Source organism: Helianthus annuus, chromosome 3 (assembly GCF_002127325.2).
Source record: "Helianthus annuus cultivar XRQ/B chromosome 3, HanXRQr2.0-SUNRISE, whole genome shotgun sequence".
NCBI classification, from domain to species: Eukaryota; Viridiplantae; Streptophyta; class Magnoliopsida; order Asterales; family Asteraceae; genus Helianthus; species Helianthus annuus.
Window position 1 is genome coordinate 156888925 of NC_035435.2, and position 18565 is coordinate 156907489.

General features: G+C 37.4%; 3 protein-coding genes and 1 non-coding gene across 7 annotated transcripts; 2 read left to right on the forward strand and 2 right to left on the reverse strand.

The window, feature by feature from the left end:
* Nucleotides 1–1544: 1544 nt before the first annotated feature.
* Nucleotides 1545–6726, reverse strand: LOC110930284 (acyltransferase-like protein At1g54570, chloroplastic). 2 transcript variants are annotated; one of them, XM_022173572.2, is made up of 13 exons: nt 6206–6726; nt 6050–6101; nt 5240–5295; nt 4882–5040; nt 4681–4785; nt 4219–4328; nt 3993–4114; nt 3772–3880; nt 3494–3624; nt 3041–3410; nt 2584–2697; nt 2375–2433; nt 1545–1983 (listed from the first exon to the last, which is right to left on the reverse strand). In XM_022173572.2, the coding sequence occupies exons 1-13, from the start codon at nt 6603–6605 to the stop codon at nt 1683–1685; spliced, it is 2088 nt and encodes a 695-aa protein (XP_022029264.1). In that variant the 5' UTR covers nt 6606–6726; the 3' UTR covers nt 1545–1682. The 2 variants fall into 2 exon arrangements, with proteins under 2 accessions (XP_022029264.1, XP_022029263.1); XM_022173571.2 differs by having other exon boundaries at nt 2375–2460; nt 6206–6721.
* A 307-nt stretch (nt 6727–7033) lies between these two features.
* Nucleotides 7034–7186, forward strand: LOC118490789. Its single transcript, XR_004890016.1, has one exon. It is a non-coding gene; the product is annotated as a U4 spliceosomal RNA (small nuclear RNA).
* Nucleotides 7187–8625: 1439 nt separating this feature from the next.
* On the forward strand, nt 8626–11949 carry LOC110930282 (mitochondrial carnitine/acylcarnitine carrier-like protein). 3 transcript variants are annotated; one of them, XM_022173567.2, is made up of 4 exons: nt 8626–8944; nt 9155–9229; nt 10128–10519; nt 11271–11949. In XM_022173567.2, the coding sequence occupies exons 3-4, from the start codon at nt 10128–10130 to the stop codon at nt 11788–11790; spliced, it is 912 nt and encodes a 303-aa protein (XP_022029259.1). In that variant the 5' UTR covers nt 8626–8944; nt 9155–9229; the 3' UTR covers nt 11791–11949. The 3 variants fall into 3 exon arrangements, with proteins under 3 accessions (XP_022029259.1, XP_022029260.1, XP_022029262.1); XM_022173568.2 differs by having other exon boundaries at nt 8697–8944; nt 9150–9229; XM_022173570.2 differs by lacking the exon at nt 9155–9229 and having other exon boundaries at nt 8697–8944.
* A 1413-nt stretch (nt 11950–13362) lies between these two features.
* Nucleotides 13363–15140, reverse strand: LOC110930280 (protein HAIKU1-like). Its single transcript, XM_022173566.2, has one exon. It carries the CDS (start codon nt 14758–14760, stop codon nt 13735–13737), a length of 1026 nt encoding a protein of 341 aa, XP_022029258.1. The 5' UTR covers nt 14761–15140; the 3' UTR covers nt 13363–13734.
* Nucleotides 15141–18565: the final 3425 nt, after the last annotated feature.

The following is an 18565-nucleotide window of genomic DNA, read 5'->3' on the forward strand; positions in this document are numbered from 1 at the left end:
ATTTGAGCTCCGACTTGGTAATCAATCCTGCAAAACAGAACACCGTTACTCGTTAAGAGGGGAATGTGGGGGTTTCCCTCTTAACCAGGCTCCGGCGTGAGAATAAGCGACTGCTTTGAGAGTAATTAAGTGTAAAGAGTGAGAGCCGAGGGAATAGGATCTTTAACCTGTGGGATGAGGTCTCTATTTATAGCCGGAGAGGTGTAAGGGGTTATGGGCTGATGGGCCTTGGGCCAGAAGCGGACAACAAAACGGATATGCTCTTTGTCTCACTAGCGTCGACCGCTTAGTGGCTTCTAGACGCTCGTCGGTGCTGGCGCACCTTGATTGGAGCCACGTGTCATCGTTGTCGGCCTTGTTGTCCTTCTGTCATCAGCAGACAAGTGGAGATCGTGGGACAGTTGTCCCCGTCCTCTGATTGGTGCCACGTAGGCGTCCTTGTGTACTTCTCGTCAGGCGATCGTGGCGCACGATTGACCAGAGCCTGCTAGACGCTCATTGGCTCCTTTTACTGCCACTTGTACCTTATGTACCACTGTAGGTAGCCGTGCGCTTCCCTACTGAGTGGCTATTGTTGGACAAGAAACTAACCCGCGCGGGGCTAGCATGCTCATTTGTTCCGTTGTTTTATGCTAAGTGCTGATATCTGGGCCTCTTGTGAGCCGTGCCTCGCGCGGGACAAACTACAATGCGTGTAAGCCGCGCGTGGATACTGTTAATAAGTTTTCTGAAATAAGGAGTATGGTTCCGTGCGCAACCTGGGCGGAGGTTTGCGCGACTTTTTGGGACCATACCCCTTCAAGTATAATGATGTTTGGGGTGTTAAAGAGGTGATTTGGTATCTCTTTAATACCTGAGTACACAGTCTTAGGCTATTTGGTATACTATCCATAGGTGTTAATCCTAGTTAGCATCTGTTAATACTTGTTATACCACTCCTAAAGGGTGTTAAGAGGCATTAAAAACCTCACATGTTAAGAAGTTAACTAGGAGAGAGAGGGAGGGAATCAAGCATTGCAAAATTTACACACACACACAACATGCTATATATATATGTGTGTGTGTGTATTTTAATTAATTTAAGGGGCGTTAATGAAGGTTAAACCATTTCCTTATTGTGAGGTGAAGTGAAAGAGAGTCAAATACGTGATTTGACGCCTACGTGTAGTTAAGGGGCGTGAAAGTATACCTCATAGCCTTAGTTTCGATGTTATATCCATATTTGCTATATCAATAGAAAAAATATATATAAAAAACGAAACATTGAAGCAACTTTGATTATATGTATGTTTATGTTTCGATTACTTGTACATTATCACGCAAACTCAGTTTCAAACGATATTTACATCGAAACGTAGATAAAAATAAACACGTTGCAACGATACATCTGAAGTTTTATAACACAATTGTGTTGTTTTAGCATGCTTTCAACTTAAACATACATGATATCAAAACGACAATGAAATAAAGTATTTTAGTGATAACATAATTAAGATATGATAAAACATATACAAAATGCACCAACTAGGAATAATTGTGACACCTTAGACAAATCTTACATCCATAATAGATATGAGAAATATTGATATAATACAAGGAAGTAATAAAAAAAACATTACAAAATGTTGCATTTGAACCTACATGCATAAACAAAATGCGATTGATATGGATGACCTCAATTTTTATGGCTCGAATGACGGAATTTGATCTAAAGATCCATGATCCCTTACCCACATGAGCCTCTCAACAAAGCCTCTATAAGGATCCTCCTCTCGCTTATTTAGCAAATAAGCCATGTTGTTTTCAACATTGCATTTTATTTGCAAATATAGCTCTTCCAAATAAGCTTTGTCATGTACCATATTTTCTTTTCCTTTGGTTCGTATGGGCTTCCCAAACATATAGTAGAGTCGACCCGGTAGCTTTGGTAAAAAGATAGGAAAATGAAGTTTTTGCTTAGAAATCTCTCCACCCATCTCCTTCCTATCGTTGAAGAACATAACATACAACCGAGAGAAAAAAAAATGTTAATGCTCAATAACTTTACTAGAGAGAAATTTCGAGCTATTTACTTATGACAAGATGAAATTTTGGTATCTGTTATCTAAAGACGAGTTAAATCAAAATAGTTAGCTAGCTGACAGGAAAATGGGCCAAACAAGTTGAATATTTAAATGGTGAAAGTCATCATGCATACAACCTAGGTTACTTAATACATAAGGAGATTAATGTCGCAATAATGTAGTGTTTTAATTAACACATTATACGATTTTGGAAATGTAAAGTGAATAAAAAGTTGGTAATATTTTTTCGTGAGTTTAAACACACTAAACAGCTTAAAAACTCGTTAAAATGATAAGGGTAAAATAATTACCTAACGTTTTTTCTCCCTTTATTTAGTTCATTGACCATCCGATTTAGGAGAGGGTTTATCTTCATTTCATCATAATCAATCATTAGCTAGCAACAAAGTAAAGAATGGAAGTATAGTGAAATAAGTTATAATATTGAAGATAAAATTGTAACTAGATCTTTGACTTCAATAATCAAGTAAATCTTTAAAGAGAGTGAGTGTGTTAGTACTTCTGATATGTCATCTTCCCCAACAACTCCAAATGGTACAATGGTGGCACCAAACTTCACTGCCATTCTTACAAATTCTTGTTTATCAGGCCAAAACAACTTGCAAGCTTCTCCCTGTTAACCACAAATTAAAAAAAAAGCTAATAAAAAATTTGTAACAAAAGCATGTTTGTTTTAAAAAAAGTTAGCTAGAAAACTTTTATAAAAGGGAAAAATCACCGTACTGGATTTGACCGTTACAAATGATTACAAGAAAGTACAAGCCCATTAAAAGATGTCACATGTACTTTAAATATGGACATTTGCGTGGTTTAGGGGCTAATAAATAAAAATGGTGCGACAAAGCAATCAATCAGGTGATGACACGTCATCCCTAAATAAACTGACTCGGTTTTGGGCTAGAAAAAGCAAAAATGACCATATATTTCGTTGAACCAATGAGATTTTGACGACTAACCTTACGATGGAAAGCTTCACGCGCACCACCAGGGTAAAGTAAAATGTAAGACTTTCTTGACAACAATCTAAAAAGATTTCTTGCAGAAACCGGAACCGCACCAAACAACTTCAATATATCAGTATATGGAATCATAAGATATTCATCTTCAACATTATATGCAAAAGTTTCCGGGTGGGTTAAAGCATGAAGCACAACTTTTTTCTCTCTCAAAAACTGCAAGACAAAAGGGAAAGCTTCAAATCCCCATAGCATATGGTTACCAACTAGTAACACAGGCCCTTCATCCGGAATCCCTGCAAGACCCCTCACTATTTTCCCATCCGCCATCGTTGAAAACATTGCGGCACCCATAGATAGCCGGTACCACCTAGATTAACGGCATCATATCTTAGATTTTATAGTGTTTGTTACTTGTTAGTGTAACAAAAGAATAAATTGCATATATGTTACCAGTTATCCATTGGGGTGGTTTTAAAGTCTGTGATACTAGGAGGTAAAAAGTCATTAAGGATATCGTGCTTAGAAGAACGTCGGTACATATGAGTGGTTTTGATAGCGGACAACACGTTAACACCAGTCTCCTGTACCAACAAATCGGAATGATATGTTATTAGTTATTTTTTTATTATAACTGTGAAAATCTATCACTGGAAAACTCACGGGCCCACCAGTAAACTGTTTAGCATTCGCTAAAAAATATATATATATAATATAGAAAATGTTAACACCATTAGGATTGTGTGACCGTTTTCCTCATACACGCGCATTTGGCAGTGCTTTAGTACTCCTGAAAGCCTCTGGGCCTCATTTTTACTCGGTATGAGGTTATCCTTGCCACTAAAATATAAATATCCTTGAAATATTAGATTCCATAAAGATCATATGGCTTTAACATACTTAAAATTTTCATCTAATGATAATTAAGATATTATTGGTATTAGTCAAACACCTGGCAAGCACAAGTACTTGAGCTGTAACAGCGTGAAGTCGTGAATTAGCATACGCAGCCGTTGATTCAAGTAGATCGATTCTCCATTTAAGAGTATCCTTTGGTATTATTTTGGTCAGCGCCTATCAGGAAAGACATAAATAGAAAAAAAATTAAAAAAAGGTATTAAAAATAAATAAATAGCTAAAAATCGTGGGGAATGGTAAGAGTTGAAGGATGTTCTTACAGAATAGAGTGGCAGATGTCGTATTATACGGCGCATGAGTTGAACGAGGGGCGGAGACTGGTTTGTACCATCCATTTTATTATTAACCATTGCCATCTTTATAAAATCACCTGAAAACAAAAGAAATGTTGGAGTAAATGAAAGATCAGGAGTGTTTGGATACTTACTAATTACTCAAATTAAGGCTTGCAAATCGTGTCTTAACAGGTTTAACAGGTTTCTGACGGCGCGCACAACATAAGTTTTAAACATGATTACGACTCGTTTAACTACTTTCTACCTTATGTTTATAAAACAGTTTTATGTTTTATGTACAAAGATGAATAAATGATAGATCCTAACATTGTAATTTTAATTATTTTAAAAATTAAAAAAGTCAAAGGGTGTATATTTCAGTCAAACAGGTCTAATCGTGTCTTAACAGGTACCCAATTGCCAGCCCTAACTCAAATAGTAACCTACCCAGAAGGAAGCTCGTGATATACGGAAATGTCCCATAACATTGATCAGGAAGAGTCCTCATGAATGCTACTAAAGGGTGCAATGGTGACCTCTCATAGGACGTTGCTGAAATCCGTAGTCAAATCGAATACAAAAAACACATACTAAATTAAAAAAAAAAACCTCAAATAGTCAAATACAAGAAGTTATCAAAGAGGGGACCTGGATTTGCTAGGATAAGTACTAAGTCAATTGTAGGATTACGAGCAGCGACTGCAAGCGCTAAGGCTCCTCCAAAAGACTCTCCGAGCATATAAATTGGCTTATTTCCGGACAAAGCGTGCTCAATCATCACATTGTCTTCCACTATTTGAATCAAACCTTCATGCAAATTAGATCTTTAGGAAACTATAGTTTGTTAATGAGGCATATAAAAGATATAGTTTTGTAATATAAGTGTCTGGAATTACATCATGTACGAAAGCAAGCTTGGCAAAACTGACGGGTCGGATGGGGTGGTAGTAAATATAAAGGTTGTTTGGTGCACAAAAAAGGATATGCAAAAGAAAATGATAATTACCTTCCAATGGTGTTCTATCCCAAGATGGGATATTCAAGCATTGAACATGAAAGACCCTGTCATTCAAGTTGATAAAACAATATCATTATAAATTTGTTTAATGTGGACAATAGCTAATAATTAAATTTTAACCTCTTTATTCTACTCTCTTGAGAAAGTTTATCCTTATTTTTGAAATGTGGTTATTTTAACTTCAAATAATCATAACAATACTTTAACTGAAAACAGTCAAAAGGCCTTTTGCGGTTTGAAAAAAAAAAGGCCTTTTGCGGTTTGAAAAAAAAGGCCTTTGGCTTGACGACATTGGTGAATTTTTCTCTCAACCAAGTGGTGAAGGTTCAAACCCCATTGTGGGTATTTATGTGGTGTAGAATTAGGTAGTGTATGTGTTGTCGTTCTAAAAATACAGTCAAAACTGGATTATTGTGACAATGACGCATAATTTACATTGCGTTAGTTTTATAAACATGAAATGTTATTGAAGTGTTATATCATTCCACGCGTCGAGCGCTATTCCTCCCTAACATGTTACAAGTTTCTTCTCCTCAAAAGTTGTGTATCAATTCACTATTTACATCTTTAAACAAAAGGGTTGGCTAAATGTACCTCACTCTTTGAAAACAATCAAGGGCTTATTTTGTCTTCTAGTGTGAAAACGGGAAATATTACCATTGTGATAAGTTGAGGGGGATGCAATAAGAATAAAGAGAGGGGGTGGGGTACGTTTAGCAGAATCTTTAAAAAGCATATTCGACACATATGTGTGTTTGTATATAGTCATAAAGTAGATGTAGATGAAGCGAAACTCACTTTCCGAGTGCTTTCTCATGTACAACAAGACCAGCTCCAGTTCCATCCATCCCTGCACGAAAAAAAAACACATTGAATCATGATTCATGATATAACAAAAGATTGTTCACTAACATTAAACAGATATGTTGCAACTTGCAACCGAACAACGGTTACCAGGTATATACAAAAGAACAGGAGAATCGTTTAAAGGTTTGCCACACGCGACGGGGCAAAACCACCTAGGCGGCCCTCCATCGCTTTTAAGCATACTCATGGCTATATCAATGTAGTCCCCTAAGCTTTGAGTCCCATAACCATCATCCCACAAGGGCTCCAACCCTGTAGGGCCATTTTGTCCTTTATCTTTTCCACCATCATCACAACAAGCTACACCAACATCCTTGTTAACAAAACAAACTTCATTGGTTCTAACCAATTCTGGAGGAGGTACTGTTACAGGATCCCCGCGACTTAAACTCCTAACAAGCACACGCGAACGCAGCCTCAGGTTCTCGTTCACAGTCAAAAGTGGTGATGATGGAATACTTGAAATGTTGTTCATAAGCAAGGCCATTATGATTTTTAAGAGTTTAGGTAGCTCAGTTTGTTGTGATGCTAAGTGCAAAACTGGCTGTTGGAAACTCGCGAACAAGAACCGCAAAGAAATGGGTGCGAGTTGCGTATTCAAGTGAGGTTGGGAACATAAGGAAATGTGGTTTCCATGTATCATACAATATGAATGATAGAGGTATAAAATCTCTTATTTAGGCGGGGAAAAAGCAAGAAAAAACTTAAATTGTATTCAGAATATTGATTTCCTAATGATTACACAAGAATGTATTGTGTTATTTTTTAATGAAATTGTTTGAAGTTTGGATAGAAACATAAAAATGGAAGGGTTGTAATTAATTTAGTTGGTTGCAAAATCCCACATCGGAGGAGTATACTAAAGGAGGCAAGGACCGTGGTGTATGAAAATAGGGGTTGGGAAATGATTTAGGTATCTTTGCGCTTGGGGCAATGACGCAGCTAATGAGGTAATAACCGAGGCGCGTCAATTGCTGGTTGAAAACTATTTCCAAACCCCCTCTTTGGCTTCGGGTCTCCCTTAGCCATCGAGAATTTCTGGAAGGACTCCCTTTATAGGGTAAAGTCCTACAATTTTTTAGTTCATAAAATTGTTGATAATTATAATTTTAACTTACTCTTTTTATGTTTTATAAAGTTTTTGGCAGTATAAGAAATAAATCGGCATAAATGCGAACCAGAAAATGACCACTATCCAGTAGATCGTAGATGGTGTTATGATATCGAATGAACATTTAATCCTACCGCACAACAAAGTATATTCAAAAGATGTCATCCAATTGAGTGCGTAAAGTTACCAGATCTAAGCAAGATTTTTCTCTAAAGGTTCAACTATTTGCCAATTATCCCATAACATTATAGCTTAGAGCAGTGGCGAAGCTTGAGATTTCCGACCGAGAGGTCGAAGACGTATATACCAAAAATTTCTATGAAACCGGGGGTCCAAAACGTATATACCAAAAAAAATTTATACGAAACTACATACTCTCCATTACTGAGTGAAAAGTTCGGGGGATCGACCACCCCCTCCCGCCCCCACAAAGCTACGCCCTTCGCTTAAAGAGAGATAACCATGAGGATATCATGACCTTAGAAACATATGAAGAATATCAAAGTAGCGTTTATGTATCGTCCAAAGCATCTAAAAGCTATGCACTCTAAAAAGATCCACCAAAAGTGTAAAATAAAAATTACATTGGAACGATTGTAAATCTCATTTTGATGTTTATTTTAATTGTATTCTTGTTTCGATTACCCAACGTGATTCTTATTTCTTGTCATGATTCTTATTTCTTATAATTGTAGCATGACATAACTAGTAGGTTGGGTTAATCACAGGTCAGCCCAAACATTTAAGCCCAATGACATTTGTATATTTCTTTTAACCAAGTGATGATGGTTCAAACTCTAGGTATCCTAATCTAGGTGAATTTTAGGTGACGTAGAATAAGGGAGTGTGTGTTACCGTTCTAAAAAAGCATGACGAACCCACAAAACCCGACAACAAACTGAGACTAAAAAGTGAGTATTTATACTAGGTCAACAAACGATATTGAGTAAGCAATTTGGTTTTAAAACTTGTTTGCATCTGGTCAAGGGAAGTCAAAAGTGGATCGACCCAAACCAGTCTTTATTAGAATAACATGGTTCAGTTTGAACCGGTTTTAATCAATTCGATTTGGTTTTAACCGGTTTAAAAGGATATATTCTCAAACCAATTTTATATTGATGGATCGGACCGGATCGGTTTCCGTTCGACTTAGCCCAAACCCAATTCCGGATCCATTTCGCATTGGTATGTAGGGGTGTTTATAGTTCGGTTTCAAACCATGAAACCGTCCAAACATGTCATTAGTTTGACTTCATACTTTGTTTTTTACCTAACTTTCGGTCGGTCGGTCGGTTTTAATATTTTGAAACCGTAGAAAATGGTTTGACTTATGGTTTATATGAAAAATCAATCGAATAAAACCGAAGCGCACCATAAGAATAATATCATATCTAATTTTTAAAAATTTCATATTATAATATATTATATTATATTATAAAAAAACGCTTAAAATGATTCCAAAGATCCCCATATCATGTTGACGTGATCATCACTAACCCAGTCCCAATATAGCATCGGGTGGTTGATAGTGTTACAGAATCTCGATTAATTCTCAGATTCTCCCTATCATTTTGTCACCTTAAACCTGTTGATTCAGTTCAACAACCCCCTCATGTTACATTTATTATAAACCCTAATTTCTTCGTTATACCGCAGCTCAATCTTATTGATTTTGAGATACCTGCATTGAATGCTGACAACCCATAATCAATTAGGTAATATCTTTTCTATTTTCCTGTGTATAATCTCTTTTGATGGCATATGTGAGTGGTGTTTGGTAATATTATTTAATAGCTGTGATGTTTTGACTCTGTTCTTGCCCATATCTTTGATGTTAGGTGGTTACAAGTATACTGTTTCCACTTATGCTTGATTGTATATCTGTTTTATAACCCATCATTGCTGACTTGTTGTTTATAGTTCAGATTGGATTGTTGGTGGGTCAAAAATAAGTGATTAGTTGCTTCTTCTGTGTTGGATTGATCTGGTATTTTGCAAAGGTATGAATTCAATTGCTAAACTTTGTTTTGGTTACTTGATCTGTTTTGGATGAATTTGTGTGTTCGATTTGTATTTCCGTTTCGATGCGAATGAAATGATGTGTCAATATGTGATTGTTGTTTGTGTTACCTCTGTCCCAATCAGTGGCGAAGCTTGAGATTTCCGACCGGGGGGTCGGAAGTCACCGGACCTAAAATTATACCTTAGAAATTATAAAATCGGGGGGTCGATAACATATATACCTAAAAAATTCTATACGAAAACTACATACCGGGCACTACTGAGCGAAAAGTTCGGGGCGTCGGGCGCCCCCCAGCCCCCGACTAAGCTACGCCCTTGGTCCCAATGAAAGCTACACTTTTGGTTTGTAGTGAGTCAACTTGTAACTTCAATATTTCAAGTTAATTCATACTTGTTTTGTTTAGATACTCCAAAATAATGGTTGTTGAACGAAGTTCTAATCTTTTTCAGTATCCGTCATTTTTTTTCTTGCGGAAGGCGGAACAGTATTTTATAAATCTTAGCATTTACAAGTGCATCGTTTGATAGTTGAAAGATGAATTTTTAAAATAATTATTGAGTTGTAAGATGTTTCTTATCATGTTTGAACATTTAAGCAGCCAATATTTCTTGTTTTAACCAACCAAAGAGTAACATCAAAAGTTTCTTTTAGTTATGAGAACATCGATACATAGAATTTACTGCAAGTACTTCAACAGCTTCAAGTAAGAACGTTTGGTGGTATTTTAGACATCTTATCAATAGTTAAATACCTAAACCATATGTTCATGGTTGTAACTTGTACGTATAAAGATAGTTTTTTTTAAAGAAATTAAATCCCGATAATAAGTATCATATCATGTTTTTCGTTTTCTTTTTGTTCATACGAACTCGCAGATGGCAGACGTAGCAAAGGACTTAACCGCCGGAACAATAGGAGGGGCAGCACAGTTGATAGTTGGACACCCTTTTGATACCATCAAGGTCAAACTTCAAAGTCAACCCGTCCCTCCACCGGGTCAGCTCCCTAGATATTCCGGTGCAATAGATGCCGTTAAACAAACAATAGCAGCAGAAGGTCCACGGGGTCTATACAAAGGCATGGGTGCCCCTCTTGCCACTGTGGCAGCCCTAAACGCTGTTCTGTTTACAGTTAGAGGGCAAATGGAAGCACTTTTGAGGTCTGAGCCCGGTGCACCCTTAACCGTGAACCAGCAGGTGGTTGCTGGAGCCGGTGCTGGAGTTGCTGTTGCCGTTTTGGCCACCCCAACTGAGTTAGTCAAGTGCAGGTCAGTCCATTTTTTTCGTAATTAGTTTCTTTTAAGTCAAATATTGACTCTTTCCTAAGTCGAACATACTAATTATCAACTTCAGAGTTGATTTCAGTTGTCTTTATACGTTTTGGAAAGAGTGAAATTCCATTTTGGTCCGTGAGTTTTGGCCAGTTTTGTGACTTTCATCCAAAGGTTTGTAGTTTTACGACTTTCGTCCAAAGGTTTGTTTTCCTGCATATGGATCCAAAAGGTTTGAAATCTTGCCATTTTCATCCGACTTGTTAACTCCTCCATTTTTCTCCGTTAAGTCAGGGGTATTTTTAGACATTTTTTTTGTGAACAGAGGTGGATCTTTTTTTTATTGTTTTTTTATTTTAATAAAAAAATTGTCTAAAAGAAAGATATGCCTCTCATTAATGGAGAAAATGGATAGAGTTAACGAATTGGATTTCCAACCTTTTGGACCCAGATGCAGAAAAACAAACCTTTGGACGGAAGTCGCTAAAGTGGTCAAACCTCAGGGACAAAAATGGCATTTTACTCCTTTGGAAATTAACTTATAAACTTAATAAAGGATGCTACCAATTGAAAGATGATTGGTGGTTAGCGCTGTTTAAATACGTATCAGTGTATCACTCACAAATTTGAAACATTTTAGTTTTATTAAGAATTGATTATTCAATTCTAATTATAATTAAAACACATAATCACTTTCAAAATGCAAATCCATGCTTAGCCGTTCACTCGTTTGGACTTCGGAATGCAGATTACAGGCCCAAAGTGCACTAGCGGGTGCAGTAGCCGGCGGTCCAGCAGCAACAATAACCGCTGCAGTGAAGTACAGCGGTCCAATGGATGTGGCTAAGCAAGTGCTGAGGTCAGAAGGCGGTGTTAGAGGCCTGTTCAAAGGACTAATTCCCACAATGGCCCGTGAAGTCCCCGGGAATGCAGCCATGTTTGGTGTTTACGAGGCCATGAAGCAGTATTTTGCTGGTGGGACCGATACTTCTGGTGTAGACCGTGGTTCATTGATCATAGCCGGAGGCATAGCTGGAGGTGCATTCTGGGCTTCGGTTTACCCCACTGATGTCATCAAGAGCGCGATCCAGGTTGATGATTATAGGAACCCTAAGTATTCGGGTTCAATTGATGCTTTCAAAAAGATTCTCAAGATTGAGGGGGTGGGGGGATTATACAAAGGTTTCGGGCCTGCGATGGGAAGAAGTGTCCCGGCTAATGCTGCTTGCTTTTTCGCTTATGAAATCGTGAGGTCGAGCTTGGGTTGATTTTTAAACATACACAATAGGAATAGGAATGACTTGATATTTTGAATTCATCGTTGCAAAAGAGTAGCCCTTTTTTTAACAAGTAAAATCTTGAAATAATTTGTGATTCATGTTACCTTGATAATATTGGATAACTCATTTGGTTGGAGAGTGAACAAATTCCTATATCATAAATTTTAATTCTTTAGATAATTTTTATACCCAACAAAACTTGAATAATATCATATTTACGCGTTAAAAATTATAGATGACAATCATGCCCCATTATTCAAATAAATCATTGATAGGGAAAAAATAAATTGTATACGGATCTCTTATTAACAGGTCGATTTGGGTCTACTCAAATTAGTTAACTAGTCAAAATGGGCAACTAGTATAGAACTTGTTAACTTGAAATATTGAAAATGGTCCAAATGGATTAGTCTCACCCATGACCATTGTTTCTCTCCACCAGACTTGTTGCTATTGGCACCAATCACCACATCCACCGTCACCACCACCACCACCAACGTGCTTAGCACCGCCACTACGCCATCGAGGCCCATTAAGCCGAGAACTTGTATTGACCCTAATATGTTTTTACTCGTCACCCAAACCCACATGACACGTCCAGTTTGACATGCCCACTAAAAATCATAAATATCAAATATACATTTTTTTTCATATTTATGCCATATATACCTTTACGCGTGTATTTTGGCTATAAGAAAAAAAAAATACTATAATAGACGTATGAACTTTGCGACTCATTTCCATTAAAATGAAAATAATGGTTACCGGGTCGTGAGTTTGTCTTGATACGAACCCACCGTAAAGGGTCAACCCAATTGGTCAACAGCCACAAGTACAACACCACGTTTACTTTTCTGCATGAGACTTGGTCTCCAATTTTAGTTGTTGTGCTTTGGTAGCTGCATTATGTCCACGTTTACATTTCTTGGTGCATGATCACTTGTACTTGGAGCTTGGTTTTAAAACCAAGAGGCGCACAAAAGCGACGAGTTCTAGAACCGAGACGCAAAGCGCAAAAACGACGGGTTTTTCGTACCCAAGGCGCAAGATGATTAGATATTTTTTTATACATCCCATAGGTTTGTAGCATCCCTTATCTAAAATGCATATATGATTTTAGCTATAAATAAGGTTTATATATGATTTTATCTACATGTACAAGCCAAAAAACCTAATGTACAACAGTATGGACAAAAATCGGATATATACACGTGAGGCGCGCGCCTCAGAAGGGTTTTTTTGCCAAAAATGTGCGCCTCGAGTGCGCTTTACTTTGTGCACCTTGTGTAGCCTAAGGCCTGCGTCCCAGTGCACCTCGTGCCACTGGCACGCTTTTTAAAACCAAGACTAGGAGAAACCACCATTGTTTTACATATTTAAGTTTGAAGCATGAATGAAAAGAGTAGCAGAAAATTGATCAAATATCTTGTTTTACCCGAACTAAATCGGGCCTCCAGTATCTTGCGTGCAAAAAAGAAACAAAGATCATTCACTCGAGTCTCAATAACACACTTGTAGAGTTAAATATGACCAAAAACATATCAATCATTAAACTTCACAGAAACAAAAAAAAAAAATTCAATAACCATATATAAGCATGTCGTACAACACGTCTACAGACCGAAAATAAATTCTATGAGCTACAAGTTGATTAATACAGAGACAAAAACTCCAAGCAGACAACCTACATAACAAGTTCAATATCGATTCAGCCACATTTTCTGGTGAACCACCTGATTCAAAACTTGTTCAAGAAATAAACAGATGATCACTATTACCAACTATATATTCTAAACAAGCATTTCATAGTCTATAAACAGAATTAACATAAAAACAAAAACCCGAGAGACTATCGTACAGCCGAATTACCATGCTCTGCAAACATGAATTCATACAAAGTTAGCATCTTTCATTCTTTCCGCTGTTATCCATCTATTCCCTCCATCTTGGGCTTGGAATTGAGAAAAAACCTGGTGATGGAAAGCCCATACCAGGAGAAGGTGGAGGTTGAGGCCCAGGCCCAAACGCTCCCGGTTGAGTCATGGGTGAAAACGAAAAATTTGGTGTTAACGGTGGGGGGTGCTGATATCCAGGAGAAAGTAACGGGTATGGTGATAGAGGAGATAACAAGTTTAAGTAACCCGACGGTGATGGCAGAAGAAACTGAGAAGTTGGTGACGGTAACTGAGGTGGTGGACCGTTCATTCGTGGTGATGGTAACGGTGGCGGCGGGCCGTTCATTCTTGGTGAGGGAAGTGGAGGCAGAGGTGGGCCACCGTACATCCGAGGTGATGGAAGTGGCGGCTGTAACGGGTATGGAAGCAATCCAGATGATTGCTGCTGCTGTTGACCTTGCATCTGAGTTTGACTTTGAGCTTGAGGATTTTGCTGATACTGCGGATGAGTTTGTTGGTTAGGTTGTGGAGGTCCTTGAGCTGGATCAATGATCGAATGTTGAAGGTATCGCATATACGCGGAGATAGGAGACTCCGCTGTGTTTGACCATCCTGTATGGTCACCAGATGGCGGCCGTTGTTGACCATGATGAGGCGGTCTAGCAAGATTACTACCATTATACACAACCGCACCAGAGGCTGGCCCGTTTAACGGGCGGTTAGGGGGGATATGTTGTTGAACCGGTGCATGGTGAACCGGCATACGGGGTCGTGTAACATTTAACGGTGTTAACGATGACGGCCTACTTCGTTGCGGTCTATGCGCGTTCTGGGGAGGTCTAGGAAGCGGTTCTTGCGAGTGCCGAGATGGCGAACCCGTAAGCTGTTGAACAATACTTTGAAAATCATTCTTATTAATATTATACACTTGGGGCTGAGGAGGCTGCCTAGCAGGATTGGTAAAATTAGGCTGATGTAAAGGATTTTTCCTAATATTCTTCCCAATTTTGTTCACACCCAAGTAATCATTTCCCCTATTCCTTGAATAATCAGAATTATCCATTTTTTGACCTAAAAATCCAATCTTTCCCCAAATCCCCAAATTCAAAACCCTAACCCTAACAATCTCAATTCAATTCAATAATACAGAAACGAGCAAAATCAAACCTTTAGAGCAATTAGCAAGCTAGAAGATGAACAACACACCTGTAGATCAAAGGAAATTTTGATCTCTGAGAGGTAAGTAAGGGTTTTAGAAGCAGTTTTGGGGTAGTTGCAAAGGGAATTTAAGGATGAATGAGACTTGACTTGGAAAAATTGCGTAAGATTTGAAAGTTTCTTCTGTGAAAACAATCATGGGGTTGAAAAATTGGGAGTATAAAAGAATTTTTGGAGAGAGAAAAACCCTAATGGTGGTCAACGGAAAGATGAATTGGACAAAAAGATGTTTGAAAAATAATAAAGAGTTGGATTAGGTGGTTTTGTATAGGGGCGATCGCCATTGGCCAAATTCTCTACGTATGTGACACCACATGAGATGTGATTCTTGGCATTTTTTATTGGTAAAACAAAATCACCTAATAAGTATTCTAGTATTGTGTAATGCTATCAATCGAGTAAATTCATCTTTTTCTCTATAACGGTCAGAGTTAGATGTATATCAGAGTTATCAAGCCACAGCTCCGGGTAAACCTCGTCGATTTGGCTCGGTTTCGAACTGACTACCTCTAGAGAAGGCTAATTCTAAACTTCATTGTCACCACCAATGTCCTTCAAAGTAATTTTAATGGAAGTTGAACTTAGGCTACACGGTATGGTGATGGTCCTCTCTTAGAGGATGATCCGCCACGTAAGCGCCACGTAGGATGGGCATGAGGATGAGGCAAAGAGGATAGAGGTATGGAAATGGGGGGATGGACCTAAAAAGTATATGTATATATTGTATGTATAGGTGTGTGAGAGAGGGGGAGGGATAATTTTTGTCCTTTTGTAGACCGGCACCAACGTCTGGCAGAGGACGGGGAGGACGAAGCCGGGAGGGGGCGGCGTGGTGTTTGGCCCGGCGCCGGACCAGGACGAACCGGGGACTAACCCTATACCGTCTAGCCTTAGGATCTCAAAAAGAGAAAACAAGTGATTAACCACTAGACTAACTTATCAGGATGATTTGTTTTTACCTTTTTACGATACAATATTTAACAATTATAACTTTAAGAATAACTTTTTCGTTATTTTAAACTGTTATGTTATAAAGTATAAACCAAGGAAGATGGACACCAATATAATAGTATTTAACCGAATTGAGTTGAAGAACTTTTACGTGCAAAATAAGAATGGATATACGTTTTTCTTGTTTACATTTTTATAGGCAAAAGATCAAATACAAATAATCTTAACATACTAAACATACAAATTGAAGGAAAACCCAAAAAGACAAGGTGGCATTTTTGTAATTACCACCAACTATCAAAGTTACAACCAAAAATACCTAAAAAAACACAAATTTTTTTTTAACATTTTTTATTAAAAAATCGCTACATTTTGTTAGCAAAAAAAAAAATTTTTTTTTTTGCTGCTACTAAAAGTAGCGATTTTTTAATAAAAAATGTTAAAAAAATAAAATAAAATAATTTGTGTGGTTTTTTTATTTTTTTAGATTTTTTTAGGTTTTTTGGGGGGTTTAGTTTTTAGCATTTTAGCTTGAGTGGGGAGGGGGGGTTAGGTTTTTTTAGGTTTTTGGGGGTGGGGGGGGGGTTAGGTTTTTTTTTAGGTTTTTGGGGGGGTGGGGGGGTTAGGTTTTTTTAGGTTTTTGGGGGGTGGGGGGTAGGTTTTTTTTAGGTTTTTGGGGGGTGGGGGGTGGGGTTGGGGGGTTTAGGTTTTTTTTGGGGGTGGGGGGAGGGGTTAGGTTTTTTTAGGTATATTTGTAGAGTAACTTTGATAGTTATTGATAATTACAAAAATGTCACCTTGTCTTTTTGAGTTTTCCTTCAATTTGTATGTTTAGTATGTTAAGATTATTTGTACAAGAACTTTACCCCATTTTTATAATCATCACAAACTAGTTTTCTTTTGTATTGTATTTAAAAAATGATTTTCTTTTTGGGTGGGGATGGGCAAAGAAATTCAACTAAATCGACTCATTTTATTCTAAGAGAACTCGAGCTTTATCTAGTTATGCAATTGTGCGCTAAATAATGGGTTTAAACCAATTATAATAGTACGCCTAACATTATAAAGGTGAAATTAAGTTGTCTAGATCTGACATTTGAAAGAATTGTGCGGCTATAATAGTGAGTTCAAACCATTATAGTGATGCATCTAAAAACACGTATAATTTGATAGAAACATATGCACCGGACATAGAATAATTATTTATTCTAGTGAAAAAAAAAACAATACTACAATTATTAATTAAGTATAAATCAAACAGGAACCTTTGATTCCTAACTCACCAAAATTTCAATCACCGATCTCCAAATTATATACATCTAATCATAATACTTGGGATATAACTTTATGATTATATAAAAAACTAACGTTTATCCTTATCCAAATTTTTGTTTAAAATTATTTATAGAAAAACAAATATTTATTCTTATCTAATTTTTGTGTAAAATTATTATTATTATTATTTAATATGAGAGATAAATAGGAAAATAAGGTAAGAAAATACTAGAAATTGACACGTATTCAAAAAAATATTTTCATTTATTAGTATAGAAAGATTCTCTAATAACTCTTGTTTATAATTTTTTTTAGAGTAAATTTCAAAAATTGTCCTTTATCTTTATACACTTTTTCAGGTGATGTCCTTTATGTTTAAAGTTGATGAGTTTTGCACTTTATGTTTTAAAATCCTACACGTTATGTCCTTTACGCCTAACCCAATTAGTTTTTTCTGTTAAACCAAATTACACAAGGGTAATTTAGTCTTTTTATCCATATATATAAATATTTTAATTTTAATTAACAACAAAACAAAAGTATTAATAATAAAACAAATTTAAGAAATTAAACTAATATATATACAGTCACCAACATTATCATCTCCATCTCCTTTTTATCTCTTTTCCCCTCTCTCTCTCTCTACCATTGTATCACCGTCACCAACAGTCACCAACCACCACCACCAAAAGCCACCAACCACCACTCTCTTTCTCATACACATCTCCAATGTCTCCTTCTCTCTCTCTCATACACACAACCTTCACCCACCACCACCTTATACCACCACCACCATCACCAACCCGCCACCACCCTTCATCACCTCTACCATAGCTCCTAAATTAGCAGAAACAATCCACCGCAGCCGCCAAACCCTAACCCGACCACTGCCGTCACATCGCTGCCGTCACGTCGCTGCCGTCACGTCGCTGCCGCTGCGGCCATGTGCTTATGAAGATAACCATGTGTTTGATGTGTTTGTTCATTTCACCTTTTCAGTTCTATTTTTTTCTTCAAATCATGTATTTGTTCATACTGTTTGGGGTTTGGGGATTTTGTATGGCTAGATGTGGGATATTGAATTTGGGGATTTTGTATCATGTGGTTGGATCAATGGTGGATTTGGGATTTGGGGATTTTGTATGGATTTAGGTGACGTGAATGGTGAGGAAGATGGCTAGCTCGATTAAGGTGGTAGCCAGAGGTGACATGAATGATTAAGGCGGTTAAGGGTGGTGGTGGTCGCCGGATGTTTTTTAGGTGGTGTTGGTTGGGTGTCATGGCAGTGGCAGGGGGTACGGTTAGAGAGAAGGGATTAGAGACGGAGAGGTTTTTCTTTAAACATCAATAAAAATAGTTTTTTTAAATAAAATAAAAAGACTAAAATGCCCTCATGTGCCTTGCACATGATCATGTTTAACCAA